This window comes from Carlito syrichta, unplaced genomic scaffold (assembly GCF_000164805.1).
Source record: "Carlito syrichta isolate Samal-C Ts95f unplaced genomic scaffold, Tarsius_syrichta-2.0.1 Scaffold317479, whole genome shotgun sequence".
NCBI classification, from domain to species: Eukaryota; Metazoa; Chordata; class Mammalia; order Primates; family Tarsiidae; genus Carlito; species Carlito syrichta.
The window spans coordinates 328,409-348,763 of NW_007261575.1; the positions used below are offsets into that span (position 1 = coordinate 328,409).

Consider the following 20,355-nt stretch of genomic DNA (forward strand, 5'->3'; position numbering starts at 1 on the left):
AAGCCATCTCTGTTAAAGGAAGCTGCCACAAAAGAGGATGTGTTATTTTGGGGCTTACACTTTAATATGTATTTCAGAGAGCAAATGTATTATTTCATTCCAGGCCCCGTCTTCATAGCTTCAGTTGACATTTAACATTAAATTTAGACGTACATTAGTTTTGATGCACTAGGGGATAAGGGGCTCTAACTTAATTCTTGAGACAAGCCATGACTGTTGACTTTAGGAGGCTTTCTGTTTTTCATTTGTGTCTTGAATGGGTTGGAAATGTACAAGTGGAACGTTATTTTCCCATGGGATCCTAGCACTTTGGAAGACCACTGACGTTTTCAGGCTACCGGGGTGGTATTCGGTGCTTTTTTATGTGATGGTCAGTCGGGTGCAGCCATAAGAGGAGATGCAGGAGGGGCTCAAGAAAACAAAGTCTATTATACTTGCAGGTGCTAGAAACAGGAGTCACAGCAGGGCCACATGGGAAAGCACCAGCATCAGTCAGGAGGCAGAAGGGGCAGGAGCAAGGGGAGAGATTTGGCTAATTAAAATGATTTCGGTGGGCTCTAAATTAGAGGTGTGGTTCCTAGTTGCCTTCTACCTGGCCCAGGGATGATTAAGGAAAAAGAATATTGCCTCCTGGGTTAGATGAGCCAGAGAGAGGAGGTAAACTGATGTGGTTAGTTTGCATCTCAAAGGTATGCTCCCTGTTGGGCCCTTGGCTGTCTCTAAGAATTGGCCAGCTTCAGGAGGGGCAGTCTCTCTCTAGCCAGAAATATGTTTAAGTTGTAAAAACATTATAAGGTATAGAACATTAAAATACAAGGGGGACCCAAAGAAAAACAGAATTATATTTTGGAGGGCAGGCCCCTTTTAGTACAGGCTTCCACTGCTAGGTAAGTGTTCTGGGAACCCATCGGCATCAGAGTATTAGCTAGTATTTTGAGAGGCTGCATTGGGCTTCAGTGAAATTTTTTTGTAGATTCTTTCAACACATTTACCTATTTAATGATGGATAGCTTACCAGCACACCTGTCCATACTGCCCTGTTTTGGGCCAAAGACAGCATGACCCCGTGCCCTATTCACCCAAACTTACCCTGAGTGACTTGTTTCCCTGAATGAAAAAGTTCTCAAAGGGAAATGTTTTGCTGATGTGGAAGAGGTAAAAACAAAATAAAACAAAACAAAAAAACAGCAGAAGCATTAAAAGGCATCAAATTTCACAAGTTCAAAAACAGTTCTGAGTAGTGAAAAAAGCATCTCAATAGGTGTATTGCGTCAAATGGAGAGTACTTTGGAGGTGACCAAAGTTTAAACATGTAAAAGAGTAAATACACAGTTTTTATAAATAAGTTCTGAGTTTTTTTTGGTCCTCCCTCATATAAACAACATAGGTAGATTTACTGATTTTTATCTCTCAAGCACTAAATAGAATCATAATCTCATAGTCATTTTAGTCCACAGACTCCCAAAGAATCTGTGATTACAACTATATTTCAATATAATTTTTTTGTAATCACATGCTCCTTATATGTTTAAAAACATTATTTTCAGAAGGGCCTCTAGGCTTTTCCAGTTTGTCAAAGGTGTGTATGGCACACAAAAAGTTAGGATTTGCATTCTAGTACAATCTCTTAATTTTAAGATACAGAAACCGAGGCTCAAAGAAGTACAGTGATTTACCAAAAACTTCAGTTAACTAGAAGCAGAAGTGGACCTATCTTACAGATCTTCCAATGTCTAACCCAAGATTTTAATTAGGATATGACCTAAGCTGCTGAAAGGAAACAACAACACAAAGTTTCCCTCGTAGGTCTGTCGATCCAGAGGTAGCGGGGTGGTCCAGATAGCTCCACTGACACCAAATTCCACCTGCATTGTTATTCCACTGTGCCCTGGGGTGCTGTCCCATATTCCTACTTCAGTCTATGAAGAGGGGAAAGAAAGGGAGTAAAGGGACAGAGACCGAGTTGCACACATCACTTCTGCTTGCTACACACTTAGCACATGTACATACCTCACCAAGAAGGGAGCTAGGATACCTGGTCACTAGTTGGCCAGCCTAATGCTCAGGGGTTCTAATACTAAAAGGAAACAGGAAGAATGATAACTGGGGACAGTTAGCAGTCTATGCCACTTCGTTATTGAACAATATAAATGATCATTGAATTCTATCACAGACCAGCAACTGACAAGAATATCTGAATATCTATAACATCTAAAAAAAAACATGTTGGGCTTTCTCCACCACAAAAGCATCATGGGAAAAGTTGATATCACTAGGGAGGAAAGGAGTTAGCTTTCTGGGTAAATTGCAGTGAAAAGTGGCACTCTGGAACTCGTCAGCTAGAATGTTTGTTTGTCCAAACCACTGGATAAACCTAGTTAGGTGAAGATAGACTAAGCAAAGTCTTTGCCTGTGCTTTCAGTTGTCTTACAGGAAATAGAGAACATTTCTGGCTATTCCAAAAAATCTTTGCTGTGCCATAGTGCTTCCTTTGTAGACTTTTTCCAGGAACACTGGCATCAAGGCTTTCTCCACAACTTTTCTCAGTGCCCACACCCAGAATTGTGCCTCTCTGCTAGGTTTAAGTCAGATTTCACATTACTGACTTTTGTAGACAGGGCAAAGGTCTTCAAATTTGAAATGTATACTTACATCCACAGATGAAGGAAATGAAGAGATTCTAAATTTATCATATGTTGATATGAGAAAATTGAAAAGATAACTGGAAAAGATAAAGTTGGAAAGATAGATTTTAGCAATTGCACTGTGAATTTCACAATTTTTAGAAAAATGTTTCACTTGCTTTTTGTTTGTTTTTTAAATTGAGGCAATGTCTAACTATGTTGCTCAGGCTGGTTTCAAACTCCTGAGCTCAAGCAGTCCTCCTGTCTCAGCCTCCCTAAGTGCTGGAATTATAGGCATGAGCCACTGCACCCCAGCCTACATTAGGTTTTATTAAAGCATCTTTTTTGAGGAGGAATTTACATACCATAAGATTCATTCATGTTAAGTGGTTAAGTGTTCGGTTTAACTGTTTTTAGTATATTTACAGAGTTGCACAACCATCACCCACAATCCACTTTTAGAATATTTCCATCTCCAAAGAGATTTCCCATTTTTATTTCCCTCTCCCACACCCAGTCTAGCCTCTAGCAATCAAATCTGTCTCTATAGATTTGCCTTTCTCAACATTTCTGGATATGTGGTCTTTTATGTCACTTAGCATATTTTTAGACTCATTCATATTGTAACACATATTGTTCCTTTTTATCACTAAACAGCATTTCGGTGTCTGGATGTGCCTCATTTTGTCTATGCATTCACCAGTTGATGGACAGTCAGGTTGTTTCCACTTTGGTTATTATAAATGATGCTACCATAAACATTTGTGTTCATATTTGTAGGCCTATATTTTCATTTCTCTTGGATACATACCTACAGGTGGAATTGCTGGATTATATGATAAGTTTATGTTGAGCTTTTAAGAAACTTTCAAAGTGTTTTAAATAATATTTTGTGTTTTTATTTTTTAACTTAATTTAATTTTATTTTTGAGTTGGAGTCTCACTCTGTCGCTCAGTCTGGAGTACAGTGGCCGCTCCCGGCCACCGCAGCCTCGACCTGCTGGGCTCCTGCGATCCTTCCGCCTCAGCCTTCCAAGTAGCTGGAACTACAGGCACACACTACCACACCCAGCTAATTTTTTTGATTTATTGTAGAGATGAGGCCTCGCCAAGTTGCCCAGGCGGGTCTTGAACCCGCAGACTCAGGCAATCCACTCACCTCAGTCTCCCAAAGTGTGGGATTACAGGCTGAGCCACTGAGCCCGGCCATATTTTGTGTTTTTAAAAATTTTTTATTCATTGAGCTGCATGAGGCCATTTCAATTCATTGTTTTAGAGCTTTGATATTATTGCTGCTTAGAAAATAGCTCTGACACCAGAATGTGAGTGTGTGAAACATTATATGTCTACAGAAACACGTAAAGAGTTGAACACATTTGGTCAGGATTATATTACATAGATGATATATGTTCATTGTGAAAAAATATATGATATAAATTTAAAAAGAAAAAATATAAATAAAAAAGAAATAAAAGAAAAAGTCATCCATAAGATCACTATCTAGAGATAACCAGTGTTATTTTGTTGCATATTCTTCTAGCGTTTATATATTCCTTCCTTCTTTTTCTCTTCACACCACTCCCCCCCCCCACAGAAATAATGATAGTGGCTATGATAGAAATGTCAAGCACAAACAATTGAAAATGGCTGATGAGTATATGAAAAAACTTTCAGCCAGGCATGGTGGCTCAGCCTGTAATCCCAGCACTTTGGGAAGCCAAGGCGAGAGGATTGCCTGAGCCCGGGGGTTTGAGACTAGCCTGGGCAACTTGGTGAGACCTCATCTCTACAATAAATAAAAAAATAAGCTGGACATAGTGGTGCATGCCTGTAGTTCTGGCTACATGAAAGACTGAGGCAGAAGGATCGCCTAAACCCAGTAGGTCAAGGCTGTGGGAGCCGTGAATGTGCCACTGTACTCCAGCCTAGGTGACTGAGTGAGACTCTACCTCAAAAAAAGAAAAGAAGGAAAAGCTTTCACCAATAATCAAAGTAATGAAAATTGAAAGAAGGTCGTGGTTTTATCTATCATATTGAAAAGCTTTTTAAAATCCATGGGGGTAAAGGAAAGGGGAACAGGCACTCTTATACATGGATGATGTCAATTGGTTCAACTTTCCTCAAGGTGTTTGCCATTATGCATCAAAAGGGCACACATTTTCAACAATTCTAGTTCTAGGAACTAAGTGGACAAAGGTGAAAACATGTTTGCATTGGGGAAAACTGGAAGACATCTAGATATTCACCGATATGGAAACTGTAGGATAAAGTAGAAAAAATGTTCCATGTAAACAATGGACTACCACAGAGCAATGAAAGCCAATGATGTATACCTATATTTATTGAAATGGAAATATATCTGAAGAAAACCATGAAACTATGTGGTACAATCCCATTTTGTTTCAAAAAAATAATAATTATTGAGTTTATAAATATAGAAAAAAATCAAAGACTTAGACCAATATGTTAATAGTCGTTATCTCTGAGTTATGGAATTAAGAGATTTTAACATGGTTTTTGATTATCATATATTTGGTAAGCATCTACTACTTTTATAATAAAGATGGACAATGGAATTACTTACATTTTGAAAAAAGCTATTCATGGTCTGTGTCAGGGGTCAAAATTTAAAGAGTAGTAGTCTAATCGTTGACCCATTTAATTAAACCTACAAAAATTTTGACTCCTTGCAGGGCTGGGATTGAGAAGGGCAGAGATGTAGAGATGTACAAGAAGGTTAACATTGTCTGGACAGGTACCATGGGCCTGACACTGCACAGCAGCTGCTGGAAGCCAAATACTGTGTTCCATTGCTTCACAGTTATGCTTTTGTCATTCTAAGTACATTTTCCCACCACGATATTGTTACCTCTTGAGAGAAAGACCAATCCTTATTTTTTGACTTGTATGCTGAGCACCTACAAGAATACTGAGTGAATGAATGAGCAAATGAATGTCTGAGTAACTTAAAAGATTGTCAGGCCCATCCCATCAATGGCCTATTCGAAGCAATGCTATAAAAATGCTGAAGAATGGCTCCCAGAATGCCTACTGTCTGCCAGACTCCATTACACCATATTCCTGCTATTGTACATCTATGCAATGAATGCCTAGCTAACTAAGTTGCTCAATCAATGCAGGGACTGCTGGGTTTTGTGCTATAAGCCCTTAGCCAAAGGACATGTCTAGAGCTTACCAGCTGTCCCCCTCGTGGCTGAGTGATTTCTAAGGGCCTCTTCTGCCTCCGAAGCATCCCACCTTCATTACAGCTCTGCTCTGCCTTCAATGTCAGCAGCACTGCTCTTCCCCATCCAGAGTTCTTGAAGCCTGGAAGGAAAGAAGATTTTCCATACCAAAATGCTCATTTCCTGTTATGTGGCATGCAAGGATTCTGATTTAAGTTTTAGGCAAGATGATTCCATTGCATTCTCCTATAGCACCTCTGCAGGAGATATTTGACCAGAGATACTTTCCCAATGGTTTCTGGGGCAAAAAACAGAATGCTCAAACCCAAGTGACTTGAGCTCTTCACCGAAATGCAAACCTATTACATTCAGAGGCATGCAGATATTTCTTTCATGTTGACAAATGTCTTAGTTACTTGTAAGTCTTACAGAAGTGTAGATTATAGGAAAAAAACGTTTGTTCAATCAACTTGGGTGCTTTCCCTTGGGTAAGTGATTCCTGCATGTCTCAGCCTCTTCTACTAACTCTCTTTATCAAAGCACTGGTCATATGCAAGAAGGATTTGGCAAATTGGACCCTCTTCCTCGGGAACCCCACCTCTTGTCTTAATTATTCTCACTTAAAAAGTTACTAACTGAATATTTTCATTCCCCTTTGTATCCCCCTAAAAGCAGCCCTGATTCTCTTAATTTAGCTGTGCCTGAGGGGACCACACAGTTGAGGGATCCCATTTCATAAACTGTGACTGTACTCTGTTTCTTGTATTAGCCTGGATTTTTAATAAACTCAGATAAACCAAGCTCAGATGTGAGTATTGCATCAGGGTTCTCTTCCTAAGTATCTTCAGTTTGAAAACAATCATTGGATTAAAATGAATGTTTTCCTTTCTCTTTCTAAAGGATAGTGTCTAGCATAGGGATGGGCAAAGCTCCATGGTTCTTATTGTCTTATGGATGCATCCAGAAGGGGCTGTTTGTCCCCCTTTCCTAGTTTCTTAGTAATGTTGCACAATCTGTGTCATGAGAACAGACTTTCTGGCACAAATAACTCATGTGATAGCAATCTCCAACATCTCCATTAATTTTCTTTGGGAACATTTTGGGCAACAAGGGTCATGGGTTCTTTTCAGAGTCCTTTCTATTTTCTAACACAATGTTCTTCCTACTGAAGGTGAAAAACACACATTGTTATGTTGGTAAACAAATTATAAGATTTGACGTCTGTTCTACTGGGACCAAAGATTTAGCCACTGTGATGATGTAATAAGAAATGTGTGCACTAGGGCCTCAGCCTAGTTGACAAAGCGTGTCTGAGAAGGTTAATGGCGTCCTTTTGTGTCTCCACAGATGCTGATGCAGAGATTGAAGGAGCCCCAGCTTCTCCCTTGGATGTGGTGTGCTTGGAGGCCAACAAAGATTATATCATCATCTCTTGGAAACAGCCAGCTGTAGATGGAGGGAGTCCTATTCTGGGATATTTTATTGATAAGTTAGTGCTTAGTCTAACTTTAGTTAGAGTTACTTGGCCATATAGATACATGTTTGATTTCTCCCATCATCTCTAGGTGAAATATTTTATTTTCCGGCCTTCCCTCTTCCTCTTCCTCTGTTTCTCTGTTCATCTCTTCCTCTTGCTCTCTCTCTCTTTCTATATATAGACACACACACACACACACCTTCTCATGTCTGTCTATATATTAATATCTAATACCTACCTATTTGACTAAACTCCAAAGGTGTATTCTTTGAATTTGACAACCAGCTGAAGTCACTAATTTGGCAAGAATGCTGTGAATGTGTAGACCTAATAGAGGCCACTTTGGAAATGAAATAGCTGGTATTCAATGTATTTAATGTCCATATTCCTAATATGTTGGTAACTTAAGAATATTGACTTTAGGAATACTAATAAAATCTTATTTACATCGTAGGATGTGGTTTCAGTTATACAAAGAAATAACAACAAAAATCATTAGTATTAAATTATGCTCTTTCTACAATGTCTTGTTGTTTACAATCTCCAAAACTTAGAAGCTCTGATATTTATAGTAACTGGGCTTTACACATTAATTATGAAGTGAGCTTGGACAATATAGAAAGTACTTTTAGGTTATTGGCCTAAATATGTTGTTCTCTGACTTGGTTTCTATTCAGATGGTTGCTCTAATTCTCTTTTTATTTTTGAGCAATGAAATCTGGTTGTAGAAACCACTAGGGACAGAAAATCTGTGTCACTATAGTACAACAGGTTTGTACCAAGGTGTATGAAAACTCATATTTACAGCAATCAGTAAATATATATCCATTGGATTCAAAACTATCCAGAGAAATACTTACAATAAATTATATGTTATTTAGCCATACACATGAAATAATGCTTCCACATTATTTCATCATTTAGTAATGATGAATTGTAAAGGTTTAGCTAGATTCTTTTTCATGCTTTATTGTCTTTGGTAAATTCCCACGAGACTTGCAAACTTTGATCAATGGAAATCAGTACATTTAGTTTTCCTTTTGCCTTAGTCATAATAAAAATATCCACATATGGCTAGCATGCATTAAGCATTCATTTTGTGTATGGCACTGTTTTAAACACTTTGCATATTTTAAACACTAACCTACAATCACCCTTTAAGGTAGGTGCTGTTATTGCAAGTGGAAAAACAAGTACCTGGCCCAAGACTGTGCGCCACTGAGGAAGCATTAACTCATCTAAGGTCACACAGGTAGTAAGTGGCAGAATCAGAGTTCAGATGTTATCCTAGCAGCAGGTTCTAACATGCTGTAGATGTGTCAAAAGCAACTGCTCTCCACCTTTCTTACTCCACTTGGAGGCTAGGAGGCATGCTGTAGTATCACTGGGATACCGTGACATTGCGCAGGGAAGATGGCGGGTCCTGGCAGGATCTCTGGAGGCAGGGGTAGTTCGAAGAATTGCCCCAGCCCTCTCAGCTCCTGCCATCCCACTCCTAGAAACTCCAGAATTTCTACAAGGGAAAGGTTTAGGGGAAATGGATGGAAGGCAGGGATGGAAGCTATGTTTGGTAACGCTTTACATGGATTGAGAAAAATGTCTATTATCTGTATCACATAATGGAAGTTGATAGTGAGGAAGGGAAGATTAACTCCTCCACTCTAACCACCTTTATATTGCCACTGGCAATCCCCATTCCCATGAGAATCATTTGAGAATTACACATTTCGGATATAGAGCCATTCTGGAGAAGTAACATAGACTAAAAGTACAGAGCTATGCTCGTAAAAAATGACAGGAGTCTCTTAATCCCAATTCTGGATAATTCAATCACACGATGAGCCCCTATAAAGCTCTGTTGATCAGGTCAATACCATGATATGAGCTGGTATATTTGTCTCTCAGGGAGTGACCCACTTCATCCCCAAGTACCAACTGCTATAAAAAGCACTCAATTAAAAATCAGACTTTTTCAAGTACGTACTCAGTCTTCCCCTGCTGGGTCTGGGAATTTCCCTGCCTGTCATCAAGAAATAAATATGTAACAGTAACCTCTTTGCCTTTCCACTCACACAAGATGTAGTAACCATCAAGTCAGGAAGAGCTATTTTCCAGATAGTGCAAATAGATATATTTTAAGATGCCAACTTCCTCAACAGCGCCTCTATTTTAAAAGAAAATGCCTAAAGAAGACAAATAGTCACTAATGGCAGAACTGAGGACATCAGTCAGGGAGATATGTGGGGATCGTCTTCAATGTAAAGATTGTAGATACCTACCTTCATTCCCCCTCTCCCACCCAGCTTCTCTGCTTAGCACACGAGGCCCCTCGGCTGCCTGCTCTTAATGAATTCAGGAAGGATCAGAGACGTTTTTCGTCTGTTTAAAGAAGACACACTGCATTTGAGTGGAACTGAGTGCCTGCAGTTAAATAACTAGCAAGTCGTGCTTGCGTCAGATATTTTACAGAGAGATCTGAAGCAACCAGGCGGGTTTGCAGCTTTGAAGCTATTTATTTAACCATTTTTCGTTTAACATCTTTGCCAATCACTGTCTTTCCCTTAGGTGTGAGGTGGGCACAGATAGCTGGTCTCAGTGCAATGACACACCTGTGAAGTTTGCTCGTTTTCCAGTCACTGGTCTGATAGAAGGTCGTTCCTATGTATTCCGAGTTCGAGCTGTGAACAAAACTGGAATAGGCCTACCATCTCGAGTTTCCGAGCCCGTGGCTGCTCTGGACCCAGCTGAGAAAGCAAGACTTAAAAGTAAGCACTTTTCTTCATGTTCAGGATCTTCTAAATCTTGAAGAAAATAACTGCAAGAACAAGCTTCATTGCAAGGTCGCTCCTCTCCCTTCCACTAGAGGGGGACGAGAATAAGAAATCCTTTTATGATCAGAAAATCTGAAGCGAGGAGAAAACCAGAAAATAATTAACTCAGCAATTCTCATAAGGGCTTTCTTTTCTTTTATATTTTATTTTACTTAGAAACATTTTCCTTGTTAAACTGAGTACCAAACATTGTGTGTGGAATGAAATATTAAAACAAAGAGCCTGGAGAGCATTTTTATTCATGTCATTAGTACATTCTAAATATAATTTTCTTTCTGGCTCAAGGTGAATTTCTTAACCTTGAAGTCCACCTTTAGAACATTCATATCTCAACACAGTGAGTTTTCTCTCCACTGAAGGAAAAACAGATTCACAACATTATATTTGTAAAGTTTTCATATTAGATAGTCAAAAGTAATCTTTTTATATATTTAGCCTCCGAGTCTTCATGTCAAAACCATGGTATGTGGATTATGCCCTACGTCTGTTTCATAGGAACGTGTATGACAGCCCCAGTAATAAGGACCATAAAACGACATTATGAGAATTGTTGGATAGCAGCATTTCAGTGCATACCAGACTTCTTAACCTTGGCCTTATTGACATTTTTGTCCGGTAGTTCTCTGTTATGTGTGAGGGGAGGTGGGGGGTGGGGAGGGTGGACAGAGGGTAAATGGGACACCTAGTGCATTGTAGGATGCTTAGCAGTGTCCCTTGCCTCTATCTACTAGATGCCAGTAGTGTCATGGAGATACTGCCAAATGTCCCCCAGGGAGCAAAATCACCCTCTTTGAGGGACTACTGGTCTATGCATATTCACAGTGTTACTCTTTACCTTAAATGCATGTAATGGCATCATAAAAATCTAAATGAAATCGTGTCACCTTTTCCCCAGTGATTGTGTCTAATCAGGCTCCTTGATTGCTCTTCAATCTCTTCTCACCATCCCTTCGATTTCCCGCCCTCTTTCCTGAGTGTGCAAATTCCATCTCATACTTTCATTTACTCCTCTTTCATAAATTCCAATCAAAATAGGATTTGTTCAAATTGAAAATAAGTTATCTTCTTTACCACCTTTGTGTCTTTGTATAAACTCTAACAAAATGTTCCTTGATTATGGCAGGAATTGAACCATACTCTCTTTCTGATGCTTATGGGATCACAGAAATGAATTTTTCCTTGAAATTTATGCCCATCTTAATTAGTTGGGCATAGTAGTGTGCACCTGTAGTTCCGGCTACTTGGAAGGCCAAGGTGGAAAGATTGCCAGAGCCCAGCAAGTCAATACTGGGGTGGCCATGAGCTTGCCACTGCACTCAAGCCTGAGCAATGGAGTGAGACTCTATCTCAAAAAAAAAAAAAAAAATTTATACCCATCTTATTCATTTTCCTTACTCAGCATCTCAGTTGATTTCCCTTGTAGCTGATGCTTTTCAAAATGTATCAGGAAAAAATTGCTTTCACTGAGTTCTACTGCAGGATCAGCACTCCCTACTTCTTCCATCTTTATTTACAACACAAAAATAACTGCTAAGCTTCCAATTGTTCTAGAAATATTTCTCCCAAGCACATGTTACTTCTTAAAAAGGCAAGAGAAAGGCCGGGCTCAGTAGCTCAGCCTGTAATCCCAGCGCTTTGGGAGGCTGAGGTGAGTGGATTGCCCCAGCCTGCAGGTTCGAGACCCACCCGGGCCACTTGGTGAGACCTCATCTCTACAATAAATCAAAAATTAGCCAGGCGTGGTAGCGCTCGCCTGTAGTTCCAGCTACTCGGAAGGCTGAGGCGGAAGGATCACTGGAGCCCAGCAGGTCGAGGCTGCGGCGGCCGGGAGCGGCCACTGCACTCCAGTCTGGGCGACGGAGTGAGACTCCAACTCAAAAAGCAAACAAACAAACAAACAAACAAAAAGGCATGAGAAAGTCTACATGTTTCAGGATATCCATATTTAACAGTTAAATGAATATAGGTTAGTTGCCTCACCTGTGCATGTAAAATTCCAGAAACATTGAGTCAGTCAGTCCAGGCAGATTGTAGGCTCTAGCAGATCGTGAGTCCCTTAAGGACAGGGGCTATGTCCCCCACAATGTCCTGTGCCTTATGTTGGATAAGATTCATTAGAAAAATCCATAAGTTAACTAGTCACAAACCCATTGGTGACTAATCTAGCCAGTTTGCCAATTTATCAGTGTAGTTGAAACTGCATTTATAAATGTCTGTGGTTTATATATTTGGTTTTTTTTAGGTCGCCCTTCAGCACCTTGGACTGGACAGATCATTGTCACTGAAGAGGAACCTTCAGGTAAAGACAATGTTTTGCTATGCAGTTTAGCTTTTGTTGTAGAGGGTACAGTGTAAATTATTTAAGAAGCTTTGGGAAAAACATTCTAAAATATCTAGAGATTGTAGGTAACTTATATTGTCGGAGAATTGCATTTCATCTTTAAAGTTTTGTTGAGGTATAATTGTCATTTGATGAGTTACATGTATGTAAAATGTACAATTTGATAAATTTGCCATGTGCGTATACCTGTGAAACCATCACCATGGTCAAAATGATGAGCATATTCATCACCCCGAAATTTCTTCCTGTCTCTTTGTAATTCCTTTCACCCATTCTTCCCCCCCATCTCTAGCCACCACTAATCTGTTTTCTGCCACTATGGTTTGTGTTGTCCACAATTTTAGAGACATTTTTGAGTCTAAATTTGACTCAGATTTAGACTCATTTTTGTTTGGTGTCCTTTACTCAGCATTATTATCTTGAGATTTATTCATTGTCGTTGCATGTATCAGTTCATTCCAGCTTATGTATCCATTCACTGTTGAAAGCTTCTGTGAAACTCTTAAGTATTTGTGTAGACATACACTTTCATTTCTCTTGGATAATTGACTAGAAGTTGAATGGATGGGTTATATGGTAGGTGCATGTTTAATTTTTAAAGGAATTGCCAACTCTTTTCCAAAATGATTGTACTACTTTGCATTTCCACCAGCACTCTACCAAGAGTTCCAGTTGCTCCATATTGTCACTTTATGGTATGGTCAGTCTCTTTCATTTTAGCCATTCTAGTGGGCTTACAGTGGTATTTCTGTGTGGTTTTTATATGCATTTCCCTCATAATGTTGAGCATCTTTTTATGTGCATATTTGCCATTTTTATGTCATTTGACATCTTTGTAAGATCCAACTTTTTTTTTTTCCTGGAAATGTCATAGTATTCATTCTTACCTTTCAGTCTGTGATCAATTTCAAATTAATTTTTTCTATATTGTGTGAAGTAAAGTTCTCATTATTATTTACATATGATTATGCAATTGTTTCAACAATACCTGTTGAAAACATTATCCTTTACATATTGAATTTGCTTTAGCAGCATCATCACAATCGATTAACTGCATATTTGTGTCTCTATTTCTGGAATCTCTATTAGTCAATTTTATTTTCTCTTTATCTATCCCATACTTTCTTGATTACTGTAACTTATACAAATCTTCATTTTTTTTATATGTAAGTTTTGTAGTCTTAAAATCAGGTAGTATAAAACCTCTAATCTTGTTCTAAATTTTTGCATTGCCATATACATTTAAAATCAGCTTATCAATTTCTACAAAAAAACCTGCCAGGATTTCAACTGAGATTCTGCTGAATTCTAAATTGACCTTTTTAACAATGCTGAGGCCAGGAGTTCAAGACTAGCCTGGGTCTGTCTCAAAAAATGAAAGAAAAGAAAAAAAAAGAAAAGCAATATAAAAAAATCAATGAACTAAAAAGCGGTTTCTTTAAAAACATCAATAAAATCGATAAGTATCTAATTTGATCAGTCAGGACAAAAAAGATAAGATACAAATATCAGAAATGAGAGAGGTAACATCACTACAAATTCTGCAGATACTAAACAAAGAGTAAGAAAATATGAACAACTTGATGAATGAACAAATTCCTTGAAAGATGAAAACTATCAAAGTATACTCAAGAAAAAGTAAATGATGTGATTAGCCCTAAATTTATTTAAGAAATGGAATTTGTAATCTAAAGCTTCCTACAAAAAAAAAAAAAAATAGCAGGCCTAAATGGCTCTACTGTTAAGTCCTACTAAACATTAAAATAATAATAATAATAAAGGTTCACACAAGCTCTTTTAAAAAAATTTAAATAGAGGGAATACTTTCCAGCTCATTCATTGAGGTCAGTATTATCCTGATACTAAAACCAAACAAAGACTTTACTAGAGAATACTGCACACCAATATCCCTTATATTTGAATATACATACAAAGATTTCTAACAAAATTTTAGCAAATAAACACCAACAATATATAAAAAGGATAATACAGCATGACCAAGTGAGATTCATCCCAGGAATGCAAAATTGGTTTAATAATCTAAAATCAATCAATGTAATTTGCCATATAGATGGGAAAAGAAAAAAAAAAATCTCAGTACATTCAGAAAACACACTTGACAAAATTCAATATCCATTTCTGATACAAACTCTTGGCAAACTAGAACTAGAAGGGACCGTCCTCAGCCTGATAAAGGATGTCTATAAAAAGCCTACTCTTAATGTTAGACATGATGATGAAAGACTGAATGGTTGCTCCATGAGATCAGGAAAAGGCAAAGATGTCCAGTCTCACCACTTCTATTCGACATTGTACTATAGATTCTAGCTGGAGCAATAAGGGAAGAAAAAGAAATAAAAGGTATTCAGATAAAAGGTACTTTATCTTTATTCATCTTACATTAGAAAATTCTTAAGGCATCCACAAAAAAAAGAAGTAAAAAAACCCAATGGGTATGGAATTAATGAATTAATTCAGCAAAGTTGCAGGGTACAAAATCAATATACAGAAGGCAATTTTATTTCTATCTAAATCTTCATCTAGGTATCTTTTTATATGTTTTCCTACTAAAATGGGAATAAATCATGAGATAGAGCCAGATTATTTCACCACATCTGGTACACCTTGACACAGAAATCAGACCCACTAACTCATGGCATGTACTTAACTTCAGTCTGCCCTATTTTGTGTCCTTTAGCACATCAGCACCCACTGTCCTGAGCTATTTAATTTCCTACACCAACTCGATTGCAAACTATTCAAAGATAAGAACAGTATCCCAAGTCCCTTAGCTCTGTCCTCTAAATGCTCAATGGCGTTTGAATAATTGAGTGATCAAATGAATGATGTTTTAGGGAGAATTTTAGAGACAAGGTACTTCTTTGTACTGTGGAGCCATAATTTATTCTTTCTCTAGGAGGAAAGAAGCATCTTGCAGTTCTCTGTGTATCCTGAGCGACCCAGAATGTGTGGTCCTCATTTTTCCTTGATGTTTTTCAGAGGGTATTGTTCCTGGGCCCCCCACAGACCTCTGTGTCACTGAAGCCACCCGGAGCTATGTGGTGCTCAGCTGGAGACCCCCTGGCCAACGTGGCCATGAGGGCATTATGTATTTTGTGGAAAAGGTAAGACTCCAGAATCAATGCTACCTCATGCCACTTCCTAAAGATTTCTTTAGTAGAGATTAAATTTCTGGGACATGAAACCAACCGTGCTGCTCACTGAAACTGGACTGGATAAAAAAATGTGGTACATATACACAATGGAATATTATGCAGCCATAAAGAAGGACAAACACATAGACTTCACAGCAACTTGGATGGATTTAGAGTCTATCATACTCAGTGACCTATCACAGAAACAAAGAACAGTGTACCACATGTTCTCACTCATAAGCGGACCCTGAACATTTACCATAATACTATAAGAATGGGATTGGCTGTAGCAGGATACAGCCAGGGTGAGGGTGGGGGGGGGGGCACAACATTTATAAGGGTACCTGATCTCAAACCAGACAAAGTAGGGACAAAAGGGAGGCCCAAACTTTACCTGTACAATGATCACTTGTATACCTAATCCTGAATTGTACCCCATATCTTTAAGATAAAATTAAAAGCAAAATAGAATAATTAAAAATGAAAATTTCTGGAGATAGTGGAGTGAGAGAGCAGGAAAGGAGGATGTCCTAAGCTCTTTCAATCCTTATAAACCATGAACTCTCTCCATAGAAAAGTGTGTTTCCACAGAACTTTGCCTGAAAGTCAGGGGGGTTATGGATCCCCAAGATTCACCTGTCGATTCCTAAGGGATCCATGGACCCCCAAATCATAACACTTATAAGAAGAGAAATGTTTATGAAACAGTACATTGCCCAGATGACAGTGTTTTCTAGAGATTTTCTTGTCTTCTTTGCTCTGGTATTGGCTTTTTATTTCTCTAACCCTTGTCCTTCTGTAGTAGGAAATGAACATCAAGAAGGCTAGATAGGAGAGAGGAATGGAAGTGGAAGTACTTTCTTTTTTCTTCTTCAGTTTTTATGGTTTTATTTAAACACAAAACGTGCACAGGAGCTGTCTATTCATTTTCTTCACCGCGCAGCCCGGCATTAGGATGGGCGACTCTGAAGGCCAGCCAGCTGGGTGCTCTTTCCACAATAGCTTTGTGGTTCTTGAAGGAAACGTTGTGAGCAATCTCAGCACAGTAAGTTTTGTTGCACATGAGCAGCACTTCCAGCTCCTTGACATTATGGACCAGGAACTTCTGGAAACCACTAGGCAGCATGTGCTTTGTTTTCTTGTTGCTCCCGTAACCAATGTTGGGCATCAGGATCTGGCCCTTGAATCTTCTACGCACCCTATTGTCGATATCTCTGGGCTTCTGCCAGTTACGCTTCATCTTGACATATCGGTCTGACGGGTGCCGGATGAACTTTTAGGTCCTCTTTTTGACGATCTTGGGTTTCACCAGGGCAGCCGTGATGCCTGGTAGGAGATGGGTATCACCTTGGTAAGCAGAGCCGAAGAAGAGCGGAAGTACTTTCAAATGGCTGGGAGGATTGAAGACAGCAAGCCCTTGTGCTACTGTGCCTGGCTGGCTCTACTCTAAGTACAGGGAGTGGAGTGAGTTCAGGGATCACAAAAAAAAACATTAGCTATTGGCTAGCTCTTTCCTTCAAATATCTTACAATTATGTGGAGGATTAGAACATTAGAGAAGGCATCATACAATGAAGGCCTAGAATGGGTGAGAATGACACATGAATCCATCGCATACCCATATGTATTTGAGGGGATTTTCGATAAGGATTTATGCCTAGCAAATGGAGAAAAGCTAAGGCCTGTACGGGACATTATTTGGGGGAACTGGCCCAGCTGCAAGTGTAGAAAACAGAGCCTGCCAGGCAAGGCACAGGGCTAGGGGTGTAAAAAGTCCTTGGCTAACAGTACCGTGGCTATTGGAAAAGAACATTTAAGGAGTATTTGCTCAAAATAAAGTTCAAAATTCATCTGTTAAGAAAATTTTGATTAATATATAATTGAGAAAATGAGGCAAGATTATTTTATCCTATATGTAAGAACATTTACATTTTTATTGATAGTGATGCACCTTTTTTTGAACGAGTGTTTGTACTTAAATATTTTATCTTTATAAAATTGTGTGATAGCATGAAAAGGTATCATTTACTTTACATTTTTCTTGTATGACAAAATAGTAGAAAAGATCTTTTTTTTTCAAAAACATGAGCCAATTAATTTTCCTAAAGGTTGCTCTCTTTTATCCTTAATATTCTAATTATTCAGTTTCAGAACACCTATTAGATCACCCTCCTGACAATTGTTGCAAGAGAATAGATTTCATAGGTATATAGACAGGTATATGCAAACATCTGGAAATTAGGTCATGACATCAAAACAATATGTAAATATCTTTGAGCTGCATCCTTACTTCCTTCTTATTCCTAGCAAGTTGGTAATCACCTCTTCAACACACAATCTGGACTTCTTCCAAGAGAGTATAGTTTTATGAAAATAATATTTTAAATGTATATTTTCTAGATGTTAGCCTTAAATAAAATATAACTTGAGTAGTAGTCTAATCTGTTTTCTGAAATAGAGATCAAGAACAGAGTGAGAGATAAATGTGCATTTCCTGGTTTGTTTAATATACACACCCACTGAATCTCTGTGAAACACTCCACAGGAAAGGGCTGAATAACCTCTGTGGCAGTAATTAGCACTTTTCCCGTAATAATGACATGTAACAACCTAATCTGAGGCATTTTCTTCAGAGGAGCCAACTTTGGCTTCTGTTAAACATTTCCTTTGGTCATATAAACCTTGATTTCTCCTAGAACGCCTGTAACTGTCCTAGACCTAGATATTTATGAATCTGTGATTAAAAATTTAAATATCCTTTCACCAGCACACCTATTCATATGGAACAGAAGAGGATGTTTATGTGCATAGCTTGTGTGGAGAGACCTGTACAGGGCACAGTCCACACTTACAGAATGCTCAGGAAGCTGGGTATTGGGGATGCAGAACACGTCCTAGGTGCATTTACAGAACTATCCAAATGTCAGACCATTCCGAGCTGAGTCGAAAATTATTTCTGATGAACCACTTCTGATATGTTGACCTTTTTGAGGGGAAACGGTTCACTCATTCTTGTCCTCTTGTGGGTGTTCATTCCCAAAATGCAGTTCTGCCTCTTGGGCTACCCCTGTGCTTGCTCTTCTTCATGGCATGTCCATGAGCCCAGAAATGGGTGAAATTGAAAGGATTGTTAGCAAGAGAATTTAACAAATTGGTCCCTGGTACTCCCTGCCTCCCCATCCTACTGTGTTCTCAGCCCTGAGTTTTTTCCTTAGGTGTCTAATGTCTTGAACGCTTTCTCTCACTCCTCTGTTAAAAACCTAGTCATGTCAGAGACAAGGATTGTATCATTTGCCAGCTCTGTTTCTATCAGGAGTCATGAAAATAGCTAAGGTTTACCATGGACACTGTTCTAAGCATTCTACATGCATTAACCCACCTAATTCTTACGGTAACCCTACGAGGTACATACTTTTGTTTTCATCATGTCTATTTCATAGATAAGGAAACCGAGGCATTGATGGGGTATATAGTTTGCCCAAGGCCACACAGCTGATACAAGGCAGAATTTGGATTTGAACCCAGGCAGTCTGACTCGGGCCCATAAATCCAGTGATTATACTGGGCTGCCTTTCAGTCTTTCCAAGCCTAATTCTTCTCCTCTGGAGAATTTTGATAGTCATACAACACTACCTCCACAATACCCGCTTCAGAGCATAGTAGTGCAGATTGAAGGGATATAATGGCTTATAAAGTTCTGAGCATAGTGAAAGGCAGCCGTTACTTTTATTATGAAAGTACAAATGACTGATCATTGTTAAGTATTCTCCCAAAGGGGAATATGGCAAAACAAATCATAGCCATGAATTAAAGGATGAAGGGTCCAGGAGAATTTCGTCCCTCGGTGGGTAGCAGATCTTGCCTTTTCCACCTTCCTACACACAAATGACGTATTATCATAAAAGACTCTGCAAGGAACTGTAGAGGTTACCTTGTCAAATGTGTTCATTTTACAGATGATGAAACTGAGACCAAGAACACTCATGTAACTTTCCAAGGTCACATAGCTCATTATTAACACAGCCGGGACCAGATCGGATGCCCTTAGCTTCTTTCCACCACGCCATATTGCCTCCTGCTTTAAGTCAATGAAGATTATGCTGAGTGAAGTACTTGTGACTTCATAGTCCCCAAAATGTACCATTCTGACAGCATACCAGTCTGTCACAAAAGTTGGATTTCTGGAAAAATCTTTTGAAACTGTTAAAAAATTTCCTAGCAAAATCAGGCAAAAATATCTAAATTTCCACTTCTGCAAACCTCAGGCAGATTAGAAGTTAAAATAGGAGAGAAAAATAATTACTGAAGACTTCTAACAGTTTTCTTACTACATCCTCTACCAAAGCTCAAATATATATATATATATCCCTCATTTAAAGACTTCTGAGTCATTCTCGATCATTTGATTTTAATAGAGTAATTTAAGATTAGTTTTTTATTAATTAGTTTAAAACACGGGCAAATAAAGAGAACATCTTTTTTTAAGTCTGGTTTTTATTGACACATCATTATGCATATTTATGGCTATCACTTGCTATTTTGACACATGCATGCAATGTGTAATGATCAAATTGGGATGTCCATCACATTTATCATTTCTTTGTGTTGAAAACATGCCATTCGCAACCCGCCTGGGCAACCTGGCGAGACCTCATCTCTACAATAAATCAAAAAATTATTAGCCGGGCGTGGTAGCGCGCGCCTGTAGTTCCAGCTACTTGGAAGGCTGAGGCGGAAGGATCG

At 38.7% G+C, this 20,355-nt stretch overlaps 1 protein-coding gene across 1 annotated transcript in view; it reads left to right on the top strand.

The window, feature by feature from the left end:
* The window catches only part of MYOM1 (myomesin 1), a 146,811-nt gene that overhangs the window by 60,287 nt on the left and 66,169 nt on the right, over window positions 1-20,355 (top strand). Inside the window, exons 11-14 of the mRNA XM_008074759.2 lie at window positions 7,157-7,298; window positions 9,852-10,051; window positions 12,360-12,416; window positions 15,459-15,583. Coding sequence (XP_008072950.2) covers window positions 7,157-7,298; window positions 9,852-10,051; window positions 12,360-12,416; window positions 15,459-15,583 — 524 coding nt within the window. The remainder of the gene's footprint in view (window positions 1-7,156; window positions 7,299-9,851; window positions 10,052-12,359; window positions 12,417-15,458; window positions 15,584-20,355) is intronic.